The following is a 25,122-nucleotide window of genomic DNA, read 5'->3' as shown; positions in this document are numbered from 1 at the left end:
TCTACTGCATTCACAGAGTAAGACTCATTTAGGTTGGAAAAGACCCTTGAGTACATCAAGTCCAAACTTTATTCACCACCTTGTCAACTAGACCATGGCATGAGGTGCCACATCCAGCCATTTCTTGAACACTTCCAGGGATGGAGACTTCACCACCTCCTTGGGCAGCCTGTTCCAATGCCTGACAACACTTGTGTGAAGAAATTCCTCCTAATGTTCAACCTAAACCTCCTTTGGCGCACCTTGAGCCTATGTCCTCTTGTCACTAGTTACCTGGGAGAAGTAACCGACCCCCACCTGGTTACAACCTCCTTTCAGGGAGTTGTAGAGAGATGATGTGTCCCTGACCACTCTCTTCTCCAGGCTAAACCCCCTCGGCTCCTCCACCCGCTCCTCATAAGACCTGCGCTCCAAACCATTCCCCAGCTCCACTGCCCTCAGCTGCAGCACTTCCATGTCTTCCTTGAGCTGAGGGACCCAGCACTGGACACAGGACGAGGTGCCCCACCAGTGCCGAGCACATTCTGGGCAGACCCAGCCTTGCCACCTGCTCTCTTCCCCCGCCCCACGGCACTTCCAGCCAGCACCCTCAGCTGGGCTCCCGCTACACTCCTCAGCTCCCAACAGTTACTGTCCCACAGTGCGGCTGCGGAGTGGAGTGCCGCCCTCGGGCCAGGGAGCATCGCCTGCACCCGCAAGGCGCTCAGAAATCCGTGTTAAACGGAGAAGGTTTTAAGCGACAGGAGGGCCGGGCCGGGCCGCCCTGTGCTCGGCCTCGGCCCGGCCACTGCCTCCTCCACCCTACCCTACCCTACCCTACCCTACCCTACCCTACCCTACCCTACCCTACCCTACCCTGCCCTACCGTACCGTACCGTGCCGTGCCGTGCCGTGCCGTGCCGTGCCGTGCCGTGCCGTGCCCTACCCTGCCCTGCCCCGCCCCGCCCTGCCCTGCCTTGCCCCGCCCTGCCTTGCCCCGCCCTGTCTCGCCCTGCCCTGCCTTGCCCTGCCCTGTCTTGCCCTATCCGGTCCTGTCACCGCCCGGGGGCGGAGCGGGCTCCGCCGCACCGAGGGCTGGGCGGCGCCTCATGATGGCGGAGGAGGCCGCGGCCGGGGCCGGGCGGCGCGGGGAGCGGGAGCGGCAGGCGGAGGAGGGGCTGGCGGAGCGCGGCCCCGGCGCGGCCTTTCACATGTTCGTGCTCATGGAGGACCTTCTGGACAAGCTGAAGCTGCTGAGCTACGAGGAGGAGGCGCTGCGGCGCCACAACATGCGGCCGCTGTGCAGGTGCCCCCGGGCCGCGCCTCCCCTCGGGCGAAGCGGCGGGAATCGGGAAGGAGGGCTCGTCCGGGGCCGGAGAACGGGGCCCGGCCGGGGCCGGGGAACGGGGCTCGCCCGTGGCGCAGAGCGCCTGGCTCGGGGCAAAGCCAGCCACGGGCACGGCTTCCCCGTCACTGGAAGCTTTCCAAACCCTAAAGGCTAAGATAAGTGAATAGTCACTTGACCTTCCCTGCCCCCGGCAGGTCCTGGGTATCTGCATGCCAAGGTTCCTGTGCAAAACCCAGTTCTAGTTACACTCTAAAATAATTCTACATAGGTCTGAGTTTCTTGAATTCAGAGTAACAATTTGCGAGGAGTGTCCATTTTTTGACCCTTTACAGAAAGGGTCTTGGACCCATTCTTGTTAAGTCTGTGTTTTCATATCCAGCACATATTTGTTTCAAAAGTTGTTTTTTTTAAATTATGGTGGGAAACAGGAAACTTGCGAAATGGGACCAATATGCTCCCAACATCCACCTGCCTCAATAACTTTTCAGTCCATCCATCAGGTTCAACCAGGCTCCGCATCAGTGTGTCACACAGTTAAGCTTTCTGTAAGCAACATTTTGGTAGGCAGGGGAAAAAGAGGCACTCCAAATTATTCCCTTGTTGGGAAGGAGGCTCAAGGATGAGCACAGTGGCTGTGAGTTGCTTCCAGCAGCTGTCAGACCATCAGGATGTTTGGAGCAGGGAAGCAAAGGTGCCTCAGCGAGCAGCTGTGTCTGTAAGGGGAAGTGTTTGGTTCTGAGTATCCACTGTGAATGTGGTTTGTATTTCTGGGGAACTGACTGCAGTCTGGTTTTACAGACTGAATTCTTGTTTAGACCACACCTTTGAATTCAGTGTGATCCAAAGCAGATCTGGTTTGTGTATGTTCCTCTCCAAACCAACCCAAGGCACACTATGTGAGGATGGATGAAGGATTGCTTCAAAACACGCCTCTGATCTGAGCCAAATGCACTGATTTAGATACCCCAGCTTCTTGCCACTCTTGAGGAATATATGAAGGGGAAGTGCTTTGGGGAGTAAAAGGAACTGGATGTATTGCTGTTGTCAGGAAGAATATTTGGTGATGTTAAGAAGGGAGGTGACATTTCTGTGGTATAATGGCAGGAATAAGGCTAGTATGTAGAAAGAGGACACATCTTGTGAGGCAGTGAGGTTTCTCTAAGTTTGTTCTCTCCTCCAGAAGAGAGTGCCATTCAGGTTTACATGCAGTCACTTGGTGCAAATTTCATTTATTTATTTACTTGCTTGCTTATAGTCATATACCCAAATACAGATACCTTTCTTTGTGCTCTTTGTCTAAACTTTTTGAACAGAGACCAGTACGTGCTTCTAAAGAATTTTGCAACATTTTCTAAAGTAGATGAAAGATGAGAAAATCCACCCTGGCTTTCAGTGTCATGGGTGAAGGTCTAAGGTTTTACAGAATCACAGAATATGCTGAGTTGGAAGGGACCCACAAGGATTGTTGAGTCCAACTCCTGGCCCTGCACAGGCCAATCGCAGGAGTCACACCGTGTGCCTGAGAGTACCATCCAAATGCTTCTTGAACTCTGTCAGGCTTGGTGCTGTGACCACTGCCTTGGGGAGCCTGTTCAGTGCCCATCCGCCCTCTGGATGAAGAACCTTTTTCTAATATCCAACCTAAACCTCCTCTGACACAACTCTGGGAATTTCCTTGGGTTCTGTCACTAGTGACCACAGCAAAGAGATCAGTGCCTGCCCCTGCTTTTGCCCTGTGAGGAAATTGTAACTGAACAGCGAGGTCTTCCCTCAGTCTCCTCTTCTGCTGCTCCTCACATGGCTTACCCTCAAGGCCCTTCACCATATTCATTGCCCTCCCTTGGACGCTCCCTAATAGCTTTATATCTTTCTTACACTGCAGTGGCCAAAACTGCACACAACGTTCAAGGTGAGGCCGCACCAGTGCAGAGCAGAGCAGGACAATTGCCTCCCTCAACCGCTTAGCAATAGGTCATTTTAATTTTGTGTTTGAAGTAGGCTGTTTGCTATGTGATGTTGATAGTAGTTATTAACCAATTTTGCTAATCTATTCAGAGGATATTTTTCAAATTTAAATTTTGTCTTGCACTGTAAATCACTTGTCTTGTGAAAAATGTCCGATATCTAGCAAAATCATAGCTCATTCATTCCCTGCACATTATTGGCAATTCCAGATCTTTGACTTGTGATTCTTTTGAGCTTTTAAGTATTTTATTATATGCAAGGGATACTTGAATGAATCTGTTGCATAGGCTCTTAATTAGCCAGTGGTATTATTTTTAGGAAGTGATGGGATTCTGCATCTCTAAAATGGTAACAGAATTGAGCTCATCATGATTTGAGACTGCTCAGATAAAAAAGAATTACTCTTCAAACTTCTCCAAGTTACTCTTCAAACAAGAGGAGTAACTTGTGTTTATGTGGAAATGCTGAGTTGGTGGTGTTTAACCAAAGCTGTATAATCCTGCTGGCAGGGGAGAAAAGTACCCAGTTTCCATTTGATTCCTTGGAAGTTAATGTTGATTGATAGCTTACTCAAATCAGAAACAAGCAAGCTGGATGTAGAAAACTTAGTCTGCTGTTGTTATATATGAAACTAGGCATCATGAGCCTAGGTCAGATGGATTGCTCATTGAGAAAGTTGGGTAAAGACACTTTTCTGTAGTATGTGCCTGCCTATAATGCTGTGAGAGCTCCAGGAACGCAAAATATTTGCCACTTTTTCTGCTTTGTAAACAGGCACTACTTTGCACTGCCCACCAATCCCGGTGAGCAGTTCTTCATGTTTTGCACACTCGCTGCTTGGCTGATCACTAAAGCAGGACGTCCCTTCGAACAGCCACAGGAATACGATGACCCCAATGCAGTGATATCAAACGTGCTTTCGGAACTGCGGGCATTTGTAAGTGTTCAACATGCAGTGTTCCCAAGTGTATTTCAAGCACATGATCGCCTTTGGAAATAACTGTAATCACACACTTCCTCTCCTGCCTGGTTACGTTTCCAAGGACTGGACAGACTTTTCCTATCCATAAGTTTCTACTGAGTTACTTAGTTAATTGGGAATTTATACAGTCTAAACCTACTTGCTAGGCAGTTTAATGCCTCCCTGACACAAATCCCGTCAGATCTTGGAAGCTCAGCAGGGTCAGCCCTGGTTAGTACTTGGATGGGAGACCTCCTGGGAATACCGGGGGCTGTAGGGTCCAGTCCTGAGGACTTCACTGTCACCGTCCAAGCTCGCTCAGCCGTGGCAGATGAACCTGAGGAGTTAAGGGGGGGGGGGGGGGGGGGGGCAGTTTTGCACACACTGTGCCTCACCTAAAAATCCACTGTGCAGGCTGGAAGGGCACACCCACGTGGGTAAAGCCCTTGCCAAATCTTCATTCAAGAAGCCTGGCCATACATACAAACCTACCTGCTATTTTTTTAGCACTACAGAAATGGTCTTATAATACTATATATGATTCTACTTAGTTTTGTTCCGCAGTCTGTAAAATGGATTAATCTGGGTTTACTTTTTGTAATAGGGCGGTCCCATGGTGTAAAGGAGAGCACTCCGGACTCTGAATCCCAAGGTCCTGAGTTCGAGTCTCAGTAGGGACTGTCCCCTGGCAGTAAATGCCTCCCTGCCATCCCATCCCACCAGATCTCAGATGCTGAGCAGGGTCAGCCCCGGTTAGTACTGGGTGCTGTGACAGTCCCGAGGATTTCACTGTCACTGTCCAAGCTCGCTCGGCCGTGGCAAATGGACCTCAGGACTGAAATGGTGGGGCCAGTTCTGTGCACGCTGTGCCTCACCTAAAAAATCCACTGTGCAGGCTGGAAGGGCACACCCACGTGGGGAGAGCCCTTCCCAAATCTGCATTCGTGAAGTGTGGCCATACATACATACTTTTTGTAGTCCCACATCTGCTGCTCATTTATAGTAGGATAATTTACAGAGATTTTATCTGGAAAGTTTACACAGTGCTTGTGATCCTGTTCCTGCCAAAGTCAATGGTATAATTGATAGTGAAGGAAATAGTTTAGAATAGGGTTCATGTTTTCTTCTTTGTATTTTTTTTGTTAAGGAGTAAAAGGCTGTATAAACTGCCAGGAACTATGGGGATTTTTTTTCAATATTAAAAAAACAAAACAAAACAAAAGCCCCAAAGGTCAGAAGAGTATATCAACTTACAGGAAGCATGATCATATGGAAGATTATATTGTGGTGGAGCTGTGAATGATGTTAAGAACACTGTACTCTCAAGGAGTTAAAACCATAACTAATATTTTTATTCTGCAAGGCAGCAATAAATAAAAATATATTATAAATAAAATCTTGGACAAGCAAAGCAGTATTGAGAATTTGGTATTTAAATTTAAGTACTTGAGTTTCTCCATAGCTATTCTTACCTTGCCACCTTGTCACTTGTGTGCTTGACCATCCATCTTTCTTGTGGCTTCTGACTCTTCTGTTCTCTATGAGTATCCTCGTTACCACACACTTTAAGATTTCTGCACTGCATCTGTTCCTTGGGTTGTTCTCTTCTCCCTTCTGTTGCCTGCCTGGAGATGCATAAGGAAAGAATGTGAATGAACATTAATAAAATCTTCATACACAAAGGACACTTTGGGTTTAGTATAAAAAAAATCTTATCTCTCTGAGAGGACACTCAGATGAACGGACCATTAATAAACAGCATATCTTTTTATTTTAGGGAAGGCCTGTGGATTTTCCTCCCTCAAAATTAAAGGCCGGTTGCGGAGAGCAGGTGTGCTATGTTCTGGATTGTTTAGCTGAAGAAGCCTTGAAACACACGGGCTTTACCTGGAAAAGGTACAGTACGTTTTTAAGCATCCTCCCTTATGCATTGTTTTCCAGCAAAGAGATGTAAGTTGTAATAGTAAAGACAAAACATGGGAATGACTGAAAACATTTTACTTGATGTTTCATAAGATGCAAAATTCAACCAGGCTTGAAGCACTGGGACTAGTTAATTCCTAATGCAATTTCTCACAACTTAGTCTGTTACCAGCAAGGCTGAGTTTGGACCATTAATAGACTTAGCTAATTAAGATTTAACTGATGACCTTTTTCTGGTTATTTCCCTATGCATAGCTCCTTGTTAATCTGACAGTTGAGTTGAAACAGTTAATGTCCTTTTAGTTTTATCAATCAGTCAATTCTTGACCTCTTCAACTGGATGTATGCACAATATGATCATGTTACAAGTAGGCTACAGTAATTTTATTTAATGTGAAGGAACTCTTAGGAGAAATTAGATCACAGATAATTTCAAGTATATGAAAATGTCTTTAAAAGTGTTCTTTTTTCATTCCTTCCCTCTGATGGATTTTGAAATGGATATAGCAAAGTAATTTCTATCTTAGAAATATTTTCCTGTTACTTCTGTTTAATACAAAAATTCCACTGTAAGGTGAAAATGTCTGTGGTGACTGGCACTTGAATTTTAAGAGGTTAAACTAAAAGAGAAAACCAAAATTTACTCCCCATACTACTATTTGTAGTATGAATGTACTGTACTGCTTGGCATAGTAAATAACCCTTACTTTTAAGACAGTCCAAGATAAGCAATGACTTTTAAGGCTGTTAATTTACTTGTTTAAGTATGTGAGATGCTAATCACTCTCTAGTTATATTCTGTATCATCCATATTTCTCATGACATGTTTTATTGGCTGAGGAGTAATTTACAGAAGTATTTACAATTTACTGTGTTTGAAAGCTCTGCTGTTCTTTGAATTAATTTCAGGCCAGCATATCCAACAGAAGAACTAGAAGAAGAAGAAATAATAGAAGATGATGCAGAATTAACACTTAATAAATTGGAAGAGGATGTTGTGGTTGGTTTATCTCATTGGTTTTGGTTATATTAGTATTGATGAACTATGGGGAAGTTTTTATCACTCTGCATTTTGCTTGGCTTTCTTTAAGAAGTCTTTTCTATTAGCTGTTCAGTTTTTTTCCCTGCAGATCCATCCTGCATCATCAGATTCTCTGTGGAGTTGTTTGTTGCTTTTCAGATAAGGTTGTTAACTCTTCCAAGACAGAGTATGTGTTCTTCTGTGCAGTGGAATCTAACCATGCATTAAAATCACAGAGATTCAGAGTTGTTTGTTTTCTACTGATACAAGCCCTGATGTTAAACTAAACTTCAGTCCCTGTTTACAGAATTGGTTAATATTTGATTAAAATTTGCCCATCACTTAATTAATAGAGTGCTCACTGTTGTAGCTTAGATTTCATGCAAGTAGGAAACAGTGACTTTGGTATTTAGTTTGTCTGAAGATTTGGGAACAGAGTAGACAGAGAAGAACAAGTGGAAATAGAACATTTTTTAAAAAATACCAACAAAGACCTAAATTGACGTTGCAAAATTGTTGCTGCAGACAAAAGTCATACGAGCTCATTGCTATATATTGCATGAATGGAATGGCAGTAATCTTTCTTCATTCATTCTGACTGAAGGGTAAGTCTTCCTGTGTGCTTTGAAGTACCTTTTATCAACAAGATGGCAGTGTTGAGGATCAGCTGCTTTATTTATTTATTCCTACTTAATAATACAATTACAGTGAAGTTGTCATGGCTATGAAACAGTGAATGAAAAACAACTATAAGTTCAAATATGCTTTTAGGACTTACTGGTAGATCGATGTTGAAGAGAAGTTGTTTCTTGCTGATTAGTTTCTCAGAAGATTAAGAGATGGAGTCTCACTGTAAACTGGTAGCTTCATGTGATCCCAAGACATGTTAACAGGAATGTCTGTCTCCCTGAAGTGAGTCTTTTTGCCACTGACTTAAACAAGATTTTTCTGGAGAGGAAATTAGCTGAGGACAATTGAAGTGAAAATTTCAAAAAGAACTTACTTTCACATCAGATTTCTCCAAAATTGTTGATGATTCTGTGCAAAATAAATGTAGATCAAAACCAAAATACTGAAAGCTGTGAGCCTGGGAGTGGTCACTTGCTGTGTCAGTAAAAATTGCTTGAGAGAAGAAAAATTCTGGAGTGCTAAGGCCCAATAACATTGGACAGCAAATGACACAACTATCCCACTTTTGTGTTTATGTTTTTTCAATTGCTTGGGAAAAAATAAAGGTCATAAATGTTGGAAATAGAGTGGCAGTAATGTTTTCCTATGGTTCTGATTATAGTCCCAATTTGTATGGCACAGTAGTCCAAAATAATGTGACAGTTGAAGAGTTTACTTCTTTACTTCCTTTTCTCTCAGTTTTCCTAAGTACTGCATTCTTTTGCTCATTTTTATTAGCCAAGAAAAATTCCAAGCTTCTATTCTTAAATTTCATACAATATAAAAACACTGTGATGTGGTTGGGTTGGCTTGTTGCATTTTTATCAGCTTTGAAATCTCTACAGAAAATGTCTTGAATAATTCTGAGAAGAATAAGAGATTTTCTGTGTTGCATTCTTGACCAGCCTCAGAAATAAAAGCTGTTGGCCAAAAGGTTTAAATAGGAAAACAATCATCTGTCTGCTCCTTTATGCATCTTGTTAAGGTCTAATCTGCATAAATTGGGAAGTTAACTAAAGCACAGTTAAAGCCCTTCAAAGAACCTCTGGGTTTGCTCTCAGGTAGCGTCCTAGGCCATGTTTTTCACAGCTTGAAGTGTTTTATTAGCTCTTCTGAATGTGTGTTAATAAAACCATTGAAGTTTTATTGCCTTAGTAGACATTTTGTTACCAGGTGTTTATACCAAGTGGATACTCAGGTTTTTGAGCCCTTAGTGTGGTTCTACAGGCACTAATTATATGTCAAGGTAATTTTTTTTTCCCCAGTCCATTGTTCCTGCCAGTATATTGATATCAGCTGTATCCGTAATTGAATTTAGCAGTATTGCCAGTAGTTAAATGCTAACATTGTGGTTCATTGATAGTTCTTTGGTTTTGATTCTTCTGAATAAAATTGAGGAGGCTGACAGAGACAAGCCTAGTCTGAAAGTCAGAACTGTAAAAATGCTGTAAATCTTGGGGAATTTGGTAGCCTGTACTAGGTGGCCAGCAGTAGCCAGTGAGGCTGGGTGTGCAAGGAAATCTGCAGTTTGGTTACTCAGTTCTGATAACTACTGTTGTTCTGGTAGTGTGGTCTTTTTCATGCTGCACAAAAATGTATCGTCCATTTAGCAAAAGATCATCCCAGTCTAGTCACCAGCAATTTCTTGCAAATACTCAGGGGACTGAGGGTCAAACATGCCAGAAGAAAATAATGATTCCTGTTGGTTAAAAACTGGGTGAAGTAGAAGAAAGAGGAGTAAGCTCTAAAGTTTTCATTAACTGAGTTCTGAAGGGCTCTTCACTAAAACCTCTTCGTAATTTCTCTAGAAAGGAGGTGGATGATGAAATTTCATTTCAGTGGAAAAGCCGGTTAACAGAGGGACAAGGTGTAAAAGGGTGAAGTGTGTGGGTGATAAGATGGCAGGTGAAATGCAGTGTAGATAAATTGAGGGTAATGCACAGAAAATCCGTGTTCTGGACTGATCATAGTCACTGAAGAATGCAATTTTGAGGCTATAATAGAGAGTTCTGTAAAACTGTCAGCCTAATGTGTGGTCTCATGGGCCAGAAAACAAACCAATTGCCTCAATTTCAGTTGGGTTATTCTGCACACTTAAAATGTAGCATCACTGTGCAACTCCAAATACGTAGTGCAAACAACATCTTGAAAACTGTGTTCAGGTCTGGGTGTGGTGTGGTTTGGTTTTATTTTTAAGGTAAAGCTTCAAGAAACACATAAAATATTACAGTTGCCATACAACTATTGATAATGCCCCATTTGATGTGAGAGGGCTTAGGTATAAGTGGCTTTTTGTTAGTTGGTTTATTTTTTTATACTGTGGTACTCTGAAGGAAATGTGAGGTGTAGCTTTCATCTTTCAGCCTGTCCCAGGTACTGTGTCTCTTCATAAGCCCCATTATCATAAAGTCTCCATGTCTTATTTTGTTCAGAAATACAGAATTTAATACTTCTTGTTCAGCACTCTTGCAAAATAAAAATTATGGAGAAAGATTGTACAATACTGACTGAAGTCTTACTTTGCAACTTTCCTTAAGGAAGAAGAGTCAGACAGTGAAGAAAATTATATTGACCTGAATGTTCTAAAGGCACAAACACACAGATCAGTAAGTTGTTACCCATCAGTCCTCTCTTGAAAGGTTTTTATATCTGTAGCAGCAATTTGTTTCTGTTGGATTTAAATCTGAAAATCCTTGTGTGGTCTAAACTTGAAAAAATATTCCAACTGAAATGAATCAGCTTATTTTAAAAGAGCAATGTGAAACTAGTTTCTAAAGTGATATCACTGAAGAATTGCTGGACACATTTGCTAGAATTTTTTTGCAGCAACTACTAGGGAAACATGATGCTAATTTCTTGAATATATTTTATAACTCACACACAAGCAACCAGCATTTCTGAAATATATTACAATTTCTTAGTATATACATTTAATTCTTTTCACTTTTAAGTATGATGAGAAGATACATTTATTTTAATTCCTAATCTTTATGAATTCAAAGAAAAACAGTCTGTTACTTCTGTAGTCTACATGATTCTGAGTATAAATATTTCTCTAAATAAGAATTATAATGATTTCTCACAGTTATTGCTGTGCATAACAATGATATTTTGTATATAAATGTGATTTTTACACAGGACGTGAATGACACTGCAAAGCAAGAAGAGATTTTACAGTCCACAACAGATGCAGCAGAGTGGAATCTGGAGGTGGAGCGTGTCCTTCCACAGCTGAAGGTTACAGTCAGAACTGACAATAAGGTACGTGAGAATGGATTTGTCTGTGTACACATGGTGATTAAAATGTTATTTCAGTCAATGTGGTTTACTTTCCATTTACAGTTTTTGGGTTTTGTCATGCCAAGACTTGTGAATAGTGGGCTATCTTGTCTGAACTTTTTGTCACTTACTTTGATCTTAGAAGCAGTAATTTTCAGTAGGGTGTTTCTTCAATATCGTGTAAATTTTTATTTCTGCTTCTTACAGGGCACCTTATTTCTATATATTTACTTCTGTATATTTATTCAGTGGAAACTTCTTCAATCCTTTGACATTTCCAGTGTAGTCACACTTCAGAAAAATTATAACCTCAGTTTACCAACTTTTAAAACATCATCCTGGAGGAGAGCTGATGAACTTCTTTCAGATGTTCCATTTGTCAACCTTATGGAAGGTTGATTGTATGGAATTAATTTCTCTGAACCTTACATGGCAATAAAGTAGGTCTGTACCTCTGATCTAGTCATCATGGGCTCTCCTTATGTTTAACAAAAGAAGGTCTATAACCATAACTTCAGGTCTATAACTACCTGAAGGGAAGTTCTAGCCAGGTGGGGATTGGTCTCTTCTTCCGGGCACTCAGCAATAGGACAAGGGGGCACAGGCTTAAGCTCTGCCAGGGGAGAGAACAGAAAAAAATTCTTTCCAGAGAGAGTAATCAGGCATTGGAATGGGCTGCCCAGAGAGGTGGTGGATTCACCATCCCTGGAGGTTTTTAAACTGAGATTGGACGTGGCACTGAGTGCCATGATCTAGTAAAGGGACTGGAGTTGGACCAAGGGTTGGACTTGATGGTCTCGGAGGTCTTTTCCAACCCAATCGATTCTGTAATTCTATGAAGTGAGTACTTTTTAACTGATTTTGCTTCCCCTATCCAGATAACTGTCTCAAGGTGAAATTCATCATGTCTTAGAAAGAACTGTGTTATTTCTCTCCAAAATCTATTTCAAGGAGTCTGGAATGAGCAGCTTAGTACTAGACATCTATCTTTGGCAAGTCCAAACCCAGGACCTGTTCCTGGCATTGCCATAAGCATTCTTCTAGGAGCTTGTGTAGCACACACAAATCAGTGCAGTATTGAAATTGCTCATCTGTAGTGACCCAACTACTTGGGGTGTTGGAGCAATCTGCAGCAGTGATATATCAGTACAATACATACAATACAATACAATACAATACATGAATAAAATGAAAGATAATTATCTTGCAAAAAATAGGGGAAGTTTTCAACTGTCTGCTGAACTGCTTGCCTGTCTTACACTGCATTCTTCTATGTGAAGAATTGTCCAGACCATTTTTCTGTGATTGTCAGCAAGCCCATCTGTTGCAGAGAACTTGATGCTTGATTCTCACAGCAAGGAATTAAAACTTAATAAAGATATACATGAAAAATTAAAGCTACTGTAGGGTCTGACGTTTACGAGTTTCCAACTCAATGCATCATTTCTTGGCCTTAAGGAATATGCCAAAATAAACATGAAAAGAGGATTATTCTTCTTCTAGCTTTTGTGCTTTCATGCTTTCAGAAATAACTGGACCGAAGTGTTTGGCCTTTTTCCATCCTACAAGAAAAGCATCATATTCTGTTTCCTAAGCTGTGCATGTAAATGTAGTACCAGGAAAGTGTTAATGGTTTAATTAGTGGCATTAGAACTTGTAAAGTCCTGTGACAATTCAAAGCACCTTTTCTTATCCCCCATCCCTGAGTCCATGTATGTTTCCTATGATCTAGAAGCTGGAAGAAATTTTCCCTCTTCTAATTGTGTGCTATTACCAAAACAAAGTTTAGGTATTTCTGCCTCTCTCATTTCTTTCCATTTTTCTCTTGGTAACAGTAAGGGCTAAAATAGAAAGGGAAGAACTGATATTCTGGAACTGTCGGCATTGGGCATCTAAAGCACTCATTTTGACTATGCATAAGTTGAGCTAGTGCAGCTACATTCAATATTTTCAGTATTTGTGCCCAGAGTGGTTTCTAGCAGAAACAGCTCCATGAAGATCAGACTCTAAAAAGCAAAGCTACTGTGGTATCAGTGAGGATGTCAGTGTTTGTTTATTGATTTGAGTGTCACATGTGACATTTAGGCGATTTACAAATTGTGTCACATTGAGCAAGTGCCTCTGGCTATGAACATGGCAGTGGCAGGATGATACATGGTAATAAAGAAATAAAAGAGAACTGACCCTACTTTGCATACTTGCCCTTAGTAAATAGAGAAAGATAAAAGTTGTGCTTACCCATGTTTTAATTTGTGACATCTTTTTTAGGATTGGAGGATTCACGTAGATCAAATGCACCAGCATAAGAATGGAATTGATTCTTCTTTGAAAGAAACTAGGGTATGTCTTTGTATGTGCAGAATATTTCACTGATCTGTCAGCATTTTATTTTCTGTTTTATTAGATATGCATTAAGAATTAAACTGATCCTTTTTTTTCTTCATTTTATTTGTGCTATTGCTGTAAAACTGAAAAGGGAAAGATACGATAATAATGATTAGGGATAGTGTGACTGGGAAAATACCTTATGGGAAAGAGTTGTATGTGTGAGGATTAACAGGGATATCAGGATTCACTAAGGAATGCATTACCACAAGTACATCCTGACTACAGCAGGCAAAATAGAATAATACAATCTGAAAATAAGTCCTGATAAAACCCCAAAATATTCTCAAGTACTGTTGCTAGAGTAACATACTGACATTGACATTTGTAATTAATTGAGGGGGGGAGAATGATGGAAGCCGTAGAGCTTGAAATACATGTTTTGGAGGTGGGCAAACCAGAACACATTGGGTATAATTTTTTGTTGGCTAAACACAGCATTTCTATACTATTTTTCTCTCTCACTGTATGCTTCCATATCCTTTCTTAACTACAGCACCATTTCAATACTCTTTGCATACTATCTGTATACTGTCAACCCACAGAATGTGATTTTCTAGGGCTACCTTGACAAACTCCATAATGAGATCAGCAGAACATTGGAAAAGATCAATAGCAGGGAAAAGTACATCAACAGTCAGCTGGAGCACTTGGTTCAAGAATACCGTTCAGCACAAGCCTTGTTGAGTGAGGTATTGCTATCTTTTGTTGTTGCTTTCACTAGTATTAACCTGCTATTAAGTAAAGGGTAGAGGCCAAGAAGATGTGGAGTGAGTTATCTGTGAATTCTGCTGTTGGATATAAAGCAGGGAACATGATGATTGGTTGTAAAATTATATTCTTCTTAAGCTAAATTAGCAATTTTTATTCAACTGTTTTACAGGGGTAAGTAAATGTTTTTACCTGAGTATTATGTAAATCCATTGCCATTCTTGAGCAGCAAGTAAATTGCTAGTTTTGCTTTCCCTGGCCAGTTCACACATCTGTCAGGAGTGGAAAAATAGTCTCAGTACAACGTTCATCTCTTAGATTGAGTTCTCATGTTAATGTGCACAACATACTCTGAGTCCTTTGCTTTGTTTAGTTTTTATGCCAATAGAGTGTTGTCTGAGAAACTTTTTGATCCCTAAGTTAGGAGGCCTGCTGCCTTTTGGCAAGCCCTCCTGTTTGTGGCCATGGGGACACAAAGGCTTACGAATTTTGACCTCTGTGCTTTGTTTGCCTTGCTGTTAAACTTTTAAGTACCTTCAAGATAGTAATTTATTGTTGGCAAAGTACTATTCTGGATTTCAGAATTCAGTTCTATTGCATTCTGGCAAAATTTTCTTTAAGTTTAGTTTCTCATGTAAATGATTAGAAAATATACTCCTTATCAGGTGTGTATTTGGGCAATTACAATTTTGAAAACTGCTTTAAATTTTTGAATGATAGTCATTACAGAGGCCCTGATGTTTCAAGCCTGTCCTCATTTGTAAATGTCATTGGAACTTTGTGGGAGAGTTTCTGCAATTGGAACATGTGAGAGCAAGTTTTGGTGTTTTCTCTGAGCTACGCATACATCTCTTCAACTCTGTCATTACAGCAAAATCCATGTTTCTTTCCAGGCTAAAGAGAAATACCAGGAGGGAAGTGGAGGAGTAACTGAAAGGAGTAGAGTGCTTTCTGAGGTAAAACACATTTTATTTTAAAACAGTCTTCAGAGAGTTGGCATTTAGTATTTGCAGTTTAATGAACCCAGTTCTTTCTGATTTGTTTTCATGTTAAAGATTAATGTTTGTTGAGGAGAGGTGATCTAGTCCAGTCCTTAAATTTTAAACCCAGGCTGCCATTGATTTTTAACTCATGAATTATAAGAGCTCAGTTTGTAAATGAGGGTAAATGTTCTGTATTTTCTAACCCATGTCCTAGAATTATTGACGAGTAATAAGTTATATCCATAAATTCTTTGAAAGAAGAAAAGCTTAACTGTCATTTTTAGTTAAAATTAACAGTTTGAAATTTTTATCTTCCAGGCACTAAAAGCAGTATTTGACTAAATAGTAACTTTTTTCATGCATCAAATTATAACTAAGTCTGGTTTTCTGTTGTGTTTTTTCCCTTTAAATCAGTGCTCTGACAAATACAAAGCAACATCTCCAGTCTCCTAACTGCCTCCACATGTTGAGTGTTGTGCAGTGCTTGTGCTGCAGTGCTGTGTCTCAGGTTTCCACTGTAACATGCCAAAGTCCTTCCAGGAGACACTTCCAGAGGGGCAGTGGCTGTGGTTGTTTGGTGAACCTTGGTCTGCAGTGTTATTGATTCCTGTCTTCTTCCATCCGGCATCACACTGAGACACTTAACATTGTTCTTTTCATTTGGGATGCAGATTCTCAGTAACACCAGTTTGGTCAACTTGTTCGTTTTAGGTGTTAATGTTTTACAAAATTAATGAAGTTGAAATTAGATTAAAAGTTTATGAATGTTTGGAAAAAAATTCTTTTTCCGTATTCATCAAGAAAGATGGATTAGTTAAGTTTTTTAAACTAATGCAGTTATTCAGCAGAGACTTTCTTTTTTTAACTTGATATTCATCTGGTTTAATTAAGTAAAATTATGTATTTTAAGATTACAGAAGTATTAGAGAAAGTAAAGCAAGAAACAGAAGAGAAAGGAAGCAGTATGACTGATAGTGGTATGTATGTTTTTGCTTTCAAACCAAACACCCTTTTTCTTAGTGACAGGTACATAATTTGTACTTTATAAAAGCAAATTAAAATGAGCAATTATAAGGAGCAATGTAATGCAGCACCAGCATCCTAGTGGGAAGTTAGGGATTAGAAACAAAGCTTGGAGCACAAAATATTTAATAGCTTTTCACAGGTAAGATGACCCTCTTTTGGAGATGTTGTCGTCTGTTCTCTACCAAACCTCAAGTCAGGTATTAGGATGAGTCTTTCTGCTGAGCAAAACACATCATTGAAAAACCTGTCTTAATGTTGACACACATCTTTATGAAGATCTTAGATGTCAAGAAGAGAGCAAAATTACCATTGCCTGTTTCTGTCTTTAGAGTGTTTTGCATGTTAAAAATTATGTATTAGTACAATCATGTCTTTAGAACACCCTTTTGTTCATTCAGCTCTTCAAATTTAAGGAGTGAATTATAGAAAACAATGCTTTTGTGTTAAGTAGCTGACAGAGTTGCACTGTTTATCTTTTTTTGTACAGCTCCTCTAGTGAAGATTAAACAGGCCTTAACAAAATTGAAGCAAGAAACCATTCAGATGGACATACAGATTGGTATGATGGAACACACATTACTCCAGTCAAAACTGAAAGAGAAGTCTGATATGACTAGAGATATGCATGCAACAATGATTCCAGAAGCCACAGTAGGTGTATATTAAAATTATTCAGTCCTGACTTGATTTGCCCAAAGTACAATTTTCTACTATTTGTTTTTTTGTGAGTTTAGAGGTTTCCTTTTTGTTTGGGGGGGGGAGGAGGATGTTGGTTTTTTGTGTTCCTTTTTAACAAGATGGTTGTCATGCACTTGTTTTAGAAGTAATATTCACACTTTGGACTCAACATGGAGCCATGTTTAGTTTTGTTTTGTAAAGTTTTACTGCAGATCTTTTCCAAATAAACTAATAAATTGATATTAATGGTGTCTCTACTTCATTGGAGAATGTTACATACTGTGAAAGTCTACAGAATAATACTGACAATCGTGATACTCTACAGAGCTGTAAGGAAATTACTTGCAAAGGACTTGAAAGGAATGTAAAATGTCTATTATTTCCACTTATATAAATTTAGTATAAAGTATTTAATTTATGATATTGAAATAATACAGCATTACCCTTTCTAAAAAGCTGAGTCAGAATTGCTATCAGCTGCAACGCTGCCTTCAACAGCAGCAGTGATATAAAAATCTGTGCAAGACCAAAGAAGGTAGAAAGTACTGTTTGGAAATTACTTTGGCTTTCTAATTTTTTTCCAGGTGTCATCTCTGTTTCAGAGTCACTTTATATTAGCATTGGGTCAAATGTTGCTTTCATTTATAGTATGTAGTAGAGCTCTGTGGACATAAGTTGGATTATTCTTGTTTTCTTGTGTCAGAACATCTAATTTTGATCTCTGTGAAAGAAAAATGTTGCCAAGTCTAGTTGAGTAATATGGAATGAGAAGAAAAATGTAGGAGGAAGGGGTTGGAAATGTTATGGCAACAGGAGAGCTTGCTTTGTCTTAGTAAATGTGTAGGTAGGAAGTGATTCTAGATGTTAACTGGTAATGCAGGAACATGGAACAAAGAAATAACCTTATTAAAGTATTAGTACATCCTTTTGGTTCTGGTGGTTCATAAGTCATAAACAGTACTGGTACAATTCCAGTGATACTAAAATCCTCCCTTAACTATGGTAGGCAAATCCCTTCATCTTACAAGTAATTTCTCTCACGTAAAGGTGAGGAGTATTTTGCAGAATCAGTGGATCAGTTCTCTTGTCTGAAAGTCAAGATATTCGACACACAGTCAGTACCATGAGCCAGTTCATTTGTTGAGTATTTCATTTCCCCAAAAGAAAAAGCCCTAAACCCCTTGGATTTTCATACGTGAAAAGCTATATGTAAATGTCAACTATTATAACTTACCTGTGCAAGTAACTGCTGAAAATCTCTATGAATCACATGGGAAATTGGTTTCCAGCTCTTTTTGCTGCCTACCTATATCCTCCCACATTCAGCTGAAATTAGAAGAGTTATTATTCATGTTCCCTTTGTTAGGTGGTGTTGCTACTGCATATTTACTTTTAGCAGTGGCTTTACTTAAGCTAAAGCAACTTCCTTCTGCGTGGCCTGCAAAGCAGGTCACTGATGCTTTTGGATTGCAAATGTTGTGCTCTATAAGTGATGTTTATGTAAATACTTTCCCCAAAAAACTCCTCCTTCATGCTAACAAATACAATTATTTAAAAACCTTCCCTTATGAACTGAGCATCTTATTCTATTAGAAGGGAATCTGTTGAGACTGGCATGCCCAAAACCCCTCTAAGGTCCGGAAAATCTCCAGAAGAAAAGCTCTAGCTTCCTTTATGCCAAAGTAATTCTAAAATAGCATGCTAATTATCTGTAATTGATCTACATTATTTTTAATGGTACTGTCTGAAACTGCATTAATTTAAGTGGGACACTTCTGTTGTTGTCTCAGGAGTGATACATGGCATTTAATTGTCATCTGGCAAAGAGTGGTATTTGTCTCTTCAGACAGTAAAACCATTTGACCCTGATTTGAAAACAGTCTTACTGATCCGGCAAGTGACCACCCCACCTTCCTCAAAAGCATGAGGAGAGCAGCGAGGCCTATCATGAGCAGCCTGAAAAGCCCTTCTAAAAACGCAGTGATCTGTGTAATTATTCCACTGCTGAATCAATGCAGGAAGCAGAAGTCACATTAAAATTAAATCGCTGGATTCACATTCCTTCCTACATTGCTTATTATCTAACGCAGAGTCAGAACTGAAGAGCAACAAAACAAAGGTGTCCCTAAGTTAGTAGGGTGCATGTGAAGCTGTGCTGTAAGAGTCTCTCTTCTTCTGTAGAATATTTTGTGCAGAAGGACTATTCATAATAGTTAACTTTTATATACAGCTTTCCTCTTCCAAGGTCTCCTAACATTTTCAGTCCTCTGAAACACATCAGCATGGAGGCACAGTGTCACTGTCACATGTCATCTAGAAGTCAAAGACAAGCTAGCTGCAGACAGATCCAGAAATTGTGTAGAGGGACAAAGAAGGACCTTCATTTGCTGGCTCGTCAGAGAAGCCATGGTTTTTGTCCTTGCCATGAGGACTGCAATTGTTCAGTCTCGTCCGTGGCCCAGAAAGAGGTCTTGGCGATGGGTAGTTGAGGAAGGCTCCTCAGTAGCCAGCTCACTCTCTTGCATGTGCCCTCCCAAGCTCCTGGAAAGGAACACTGGCAGCATATTTCTTAGAGTTTCTGCAGCTCTGAAATCCCTCTGAACCTCATAATATGACTCAGTGTCTCATTTCCCTGGGCTATCCTATCTCTAGGCTAGGATGTAAGTTCTCTGCTGGAAACTGGAAATAAACTTAGTGCTTGGTACCCTATTAGAGATGCTGTTTACAGGCCATTTAGGATGTTTGAGAGTGATGTTACATGCACTACCATCTTACTTTAATAAATATAATATCCCCTTCCTCATTCCCTGCTGATGTCAGCAGATAGCATGAATTGCTGAATATTATGTGCTGTGTCAGTAGAAAGTGCAAAGAGCTGGATTTTTACCTCTTAGTCCAGTTCTCTCTTAGAGAACCTTCGTGTTGGTGACTTAATATTGAAACTGCAGGAGTTTAATAGTGGTTTTCAATCCTATGCTGAGAATTCAGTGTTTCAGCAATGAGACAAGTTAATGATTTGAACTTGCAACAGGGAGTGCTGTTCAGGAAGATGCATGATAAGTTTCATGTGAATTTGAGAAACCACTCCCAAGTTAGAAACAACTCCTGGATCTGGTCAAAATATTCTCACTCCTGTCTGCTGGTGGCGTTAAAGGCCTTCCCCTCTTCCCCCATCCTAAAGAGAGGAAAATTCTTTCTTGAAAAGGAAATCAAATGTCCACCACTATTAAACTTTGCCCCTTTTTTGAAGTACAGCTCTACTGTGCACTGTGACATACAAAAAAATTACTGTATTGCTAATTGTACGTTAGAATAAGAGCAATTAAGTCATCTCTGCATGACCTATAAAAAGACTAGGCATAAATGAAGAGCCTGTATGTGAATGTTTCCAGCTTCTGCACTCTTTGAATTTTGCATCCCAGTTTTGCAGCCTGGGCTTCTCTCCAAGTTTGACAAATGTTAATTAAAAAAAGAAGGAATTAGTGTGATGCTATGTCTTGTCAGGCTGGCACTTTGCCTGCTCTCGGAATGTCAGTGCTGCCTGTGCCTCCGCGGGGCAGCTGCACGTGCGTGCGCACACTCCACCTCTCCCTTGGCTGGAACCAGCAGCAGACCTCGGCAGCATAACAACATGCCTGTGAAAACCCTGTCCTAGTTCCTGCAGCGTCATTGCTTTCCACTTTCTTGTTGATGAATTAATGTTTTAGGAAATGGTTGGGTGGTTTCCGACAAAGGCTTGGGATAAATCTTGGGAAAAGTTCATCAGTAACTGCAAGGCTGAGTAAACAGAGGATATGAGCAGTTGCTTTTCTGCATGTATATAGTTCATAGGTGGGGAATTTCCACAGAAGGCTTTAAGATAACAAAGATTATTTTCATCTGCCATTTCCTCCTTCAAATGTATTTCTAGACTCAGCAAATGGCAGTACCAGGGCTTTCTCTGGTATTAGCTAATGTTTAGCTATTGCTCCAGGGCTTGGTGTTGCTGGAAATGTCTGTCTTTCAACGTCCTGGTAACAGCCCTACCATTTTGCAATGATTCCCACGCAACACTGGAATGAGCAGGGTTGAGAGCTTTTTATTAAGAGAAGTAACAATTTGAATAATGCCAGCCTTCCACTTGCTGCCTGGTTTTACTCTGTTCTTTTTCATTCCAGGTCTGAGTAATTAAGAATGGTTGTATCTCAGTACTCTCAGAAGTAGCTGAGACATGGTGGGTCACTCACATGTCTTAGGTACCTATTGTAAAGGTCAACAAAGGTGAATATTTTAAGGTCAGAGGGACATAATTATCTCTAATAATATTCCTCTTGATGACTCACTAATTGCAATTGCTCATTCAAAAATATTTTTCTTTTTCTGTGGCTTTCAAAGGCTGATAATACTTTAAATGACAACACCTTAGTGTTACCTAGTAGTAACACAAAGAATTAAACTGTGGATTGCAGGAATCCCCTGAATCAAAAGTTTCCCCTATCCTTCCTCTAGTTTTGAAGCAGAGGTTTCTCATTGTGTCTTTGTAGGGGGGCTCTTGTAGGGTTTTAGGGAGTTCTCTCTATTCTTCTCTCAGCATCGCTGGTTTATGAGCATGTTACCTCTTTTCAAAGAATCCATTTGGGAAAGACTGCAAGCCAGTAGTCAGACCAAGGGAGACAGGCTGTTTGTGAAATTTTCCCAGACTATAGTGCCAAAAAATGGTGCAGAAGGTTTCAAGGGGTTTGTCAGCATCTGTAGATCATTGTTTCCATTGTTACGGAAGTGCACAAGTTCCTAGAATTATGGCAGGAAGGATTTCTGCTGAGTTTGGCAAATGCTATCTAACAAAAGTAAAAACAATGAAAACTCTGTGATCTTGAAGAGTGTCACTCACTGATCTTTATTCACTCATTTATCTGTCCAGCAGCCATTTCATTACAGCCTTCTGGAGAGTGCCCATACTATAAAATCATCATTTTCATCGTTTTCAGCTATATGGGTAATATAGAATAAAAGACATTCTTCTGAGAAGACTTTCCCTGAGGCAGAAAAGTATACTCTAGGTGAGGCAGATTTGGAGATTTTTTGCTATAAATACTCCAGTACTTTTTGCTATAAGTACTCCAGACTTTTCTGTTTGAATAAGAACGTACTTAATACTAAGTTTGGGTTTGTAAGAGCTCTGTTCAAAAAAGAATTACTGTGTTAGAGAAGATAAACTGTTGAAAGTAAGTTCAATTTTCAATCCAGTTGTGAACAGGATTGATGCACAGGTAACAAATTCAAATGGATAGAATGAAAAAGCCTCCTTTAAAAAGCTGTTCCATGTTATCTTTGCATCAGTATAGAAAACATGCCTTCACTTAGTTGTATTCCATTTGTTGCTTCTAGAATCTTCATCCCTCTGAGCTGGACAGTGTGCTCCTCTGTGACATTTCCTTGCAAAGAATTGGAAGTTTGGCAACATGACCTGAATACAACCCATGTGGTCTGTCTGTTTGAGCTTCTGCTACCCATGATCGAACTGGCTTGGTGCATCTCTGGAGGGTGCCACGTGTAAGATTCTATTGCTGACACTGATTCAGTGTGGGTGTCAAGAGGAGATGAGGAGCAGGAAGGTGCCCTTACCTATCCTGCCACAGAAACCTCAACTTCTTTACAGAATATTTAAGAAAACCCTGTAGAAGGCTGCTTTTGCTGTTACAGCTACATACAGTAGGAGGGTGAACACCATGGTACTTGTCACTCCTCTGCTAAAAGCAGCTAATGAAAACTCAGCATCTCATTGATTGCTCTAATCAGGGGGAAGAGAAAGTGGTGATAGTCTGTGCCCAGACAAAAAACAGAAAATAAAACACAGAAGTTGCTTACTTAATTCAAGTCGTCTCCTGTAAGACTCAATCTCTTGGCTTGTTCTTGGGGTCAGGCTAAACGTTATTCTGAGTCAGGATTGGCTTTCCTATTTCACCTGTGTTTCTTCAGACCTTCACCACCTCTCTCTTCATGTGCAGTACTCTTCATGCCTAAAGCTTCAGAACTCTGGATGGATCTACTTATCTCTTTGTCTGGAGGACAGACATTTTTATGTTGCCCTATGTTACCTTTCAAACCCCCTTATATTTCAACCACCTGCTTGTGCAAAAGCTTCCTTTTTGCCTGCACCATGAGCAGCTGTACTGATACTCAGAGTTTCAAAGCAGCTTAACTTGACCTTTATCAGCATGAGTTTTGGCTAGAAGAGGGAACCTTTCATGTTTGAAAAAAGTTGTCCACTGCTGGAAGAAAAAGAGAAATACAAGAAGATACAGCCACAGAATGTAGCCTTTGGAAAGCTTTACTATTCCCTGCAGAACCCAGATTTTTTTCCTGTGGCTACATATCATGGGGTGTCTCTGAACACCTGAATTTGCCATTCCCGACTTTAGCAGAGTGACAACAATAAAAAGCTTCAATATAGGAATGAAAAGGACCCATGGCATACAGAAAGATCTATCACAACAGTAACTGAGTCTGCATCTGAGATGAACCGTGGCGCTTGTTTTGTAGTTACTCAGAATACAAAATACCAGTTTATCAGTGAGGGACCTTCTGACCAGCAGAATATAAAGCGTTACTGTGATGAAGAAAATGCAACTACGGTAAAGGCTTAGGCAGTCTTTTTATGACACTACATTCTGTATTTCATCCCAGAGAATGCTGGTACCTCCTTTTCACTGTGTCTTAAGTGTGGTAGCTCCACTATACAGATTCTGATCTTTAAGCCATGCTTTGGCAAATGTGTTATCAATTATGCTCAGTGCCATAATTGTTTACAACACACCACAGTCTTCTACTGGGTGAAGACACATTTATTACAGACAATGGTGCCAGTGCTGATCTGTTCTTATTGGCTATTTGAAAACAAAAGCCAGACAAAAAGGCATCTGTTTTCAGTAGCTGAGCAGGTTAGTACTGGAAGTCACTTCTTGGTGCTTTTCACCCTATGCTGGAATACAGCTGCCAGGACTCGGGGGCCCCTTTCATTCAGGTCCACTTCCCTAGAAGAACTGTGGTGGACACTGAGGCTAATTCTAGCACTGACCTGTCTTTCACAAGCTGTTCAGCCAAGTTTTCACACTGAGTCATTGGAGCCCTACAAATGGTGTATACAGTTAAAACAGCCAAAAGTGTAAAAATGAGTCATATTTTCAAGTGACAATTGCTATTTTGAGTGACTGTTTTGCATTACTCTTACCAGGACACCCAGAAAATAGCAGCGTTTAAGCTTTCTTGCTTATCTCTGTTCCTACCACATGACCAGCATGGGCAGTTACATCACTAGTATCACTGAGCCACACCTTGCTCTTACCCAGAAATCATATTCCTGGGCATACGTGTAACCCTGTGAAGGTGGAGTAACTGTGGGTATTTATGACAAGTTTCAGGCAAAGAAGGGCATTGCTTTCAGCGGCCAGCCTGACTTGCAGACCATACATCCAGTGCCTCGGCCTTGGAGAGAGCTGAAGATGGAACTGAGACCCTACAGGCATCTGCAACAGTACTGGCCTGGAGGGGAAAGAAATGTAAGGGAGGTTTGGCCTTAGCCCTTGTATTGAACATCCCCCGTCAAGAGCTGACAGGCTGGCAAGGTCAGGGTGACCTTGAGGCAGCCTGAAGAAGAAGTAAACAACCTCAGACCCCAGGTAAACAGCGTCAGGCTGGTGCCTGGAGGGTTGTGAGCGCCGCGTGAACAAACATACCTCAGCCAATGAGAGCACAGCACTGCCTCGTGAACAAAGCCCCTCAGCCTATCCAAAGTTGTTATTGTTCTCGTGGACACCCCAAAACCCTATATAAGTTGTTTACCCCCCCAATAAAGTGTTTGTACGTTCCTGTTTTTAACCATCGAAGCCTAGACTCTGTCTCTGTGAGAATATGTCGTGGTATTCGTCGCTGAACCCGAGGTGCTGTGTGGGGTGAGCAGCTGGGGCACGAAAAACCCTCTCGCGAACGCAACCCTTTCTCCTTCAAAGAAAAGCAAGGGTAAGGACATGGTTGGTAATTGTGATCACTTCCATGGACAGACTCAGAAGATAAAAGCTGCTGAACACGAGGAAACAATTGGATGTGCCCATGCAGAGAAACAATGCCAGGAAAGAAGTGGTAAGGCTGCAGCATGGGAAAAGTAATCATTAGCTGCAGGAGGCTCTTCCTGTGATTTAAAGGAGTAGAATGGACC

At 40.7% G+C, this 25,122-nt stretch overlaps 1 protein-coding gene across 4 annotated transcripts; it reads left to right on the top strand.

Annotated features, from left to right (window-relative positions):
- The first annotated feature begins 1,078 nt into the window (after positions 1–1,078).
- IFT57 (intraflagellar transport 57) lies at positions 1,079–24,793 on the top strand. Of its 4 annotated transcripts, XR_011698386.1 has the most exons (13): positions 1,079–1,285; positions 4,067–4,229; positions 6,031–6,149; positions 7,086–7,176; positions 10,404–10,472; positions 11,005–11,127; positions 13,414–13,485; positions 14,091–14,222; positions 15,135–15,197; positions 16,135–16,201; positions 16,738–16,901; positions 22,296–22,460; positions 24,323–24,793. XR_011698386.1 is itself a non-coding variant. In XM_071561875.1 (12 exons), the coding sequence occupies exons 1-12, from the start codon at positions 1,089–1,091 to the stop codon at positions 22,371–22,373; spliced, it is 1,338 nt and encodes a 445-aa protein (XP_071417976.1). In that variant the 5' UTR covers positions 1,079–1,088; the 3' UTR covers positions 22,374–24,793. The 4 variants fall into 4 exon arrangements, 3 of the variants coding, with proteins under 3 accessions (XP_071417976.1, XP_071417967.1, XP_071417960.1); XM_071561875.1 differs by having other exon boundaries at positions 22,296–24,793; XM_071561866.1 differs by lacking the exons at positions 22,296–22,460; positions 24,323–24,793 and adding an exon at positions 21,832–21,967.
- The last annotated feature ends 329 nt before the right edge of the window (positions 24,794–25,122 follow it).

The sequence above is a fragment of the Pithys albifrons genome, chromosome 1, assembly GCF_047495875.1.
Source record: "Pithys albifrons albifrons isolate INPA30051 chromosome 1, PitAlb_v1, whole genome shotgun sequence".
Classification (NCBI taxonomy): domain Eukaryota; kingdom Metazoa; phylum Chordata; class Aves; order Passeriformes; family Thamnophilidae; genus Pithys; species Pithys albifrons.
This window is presented reverse-complemented; position numbering and strand designations above follow the sequence as displayed.

Coding starts and splice junctions, on each gene's coding strand:
- IFT57 (XM_071561859.1), top strand. CDS start 1,089: ATGATGGCGGAGGAGGCCGCGGCCGGGGCCGGGCGGCGCGGGGAGCGG. Junction 11,128..13,413: donor CAGTCAGAACTGACAATAAG/GTACGTGAGAAT, acceptor CATCTTTTTTAG/GATTGGAGGATTCACGTAGA. Junction 15,198..16,134: donor GGAGTAGAGTGCTTTCTGAG/GTAAAACACATT, acceptor ATGTATTTTAAG/ATTACAGAAGTATTAGAGAA.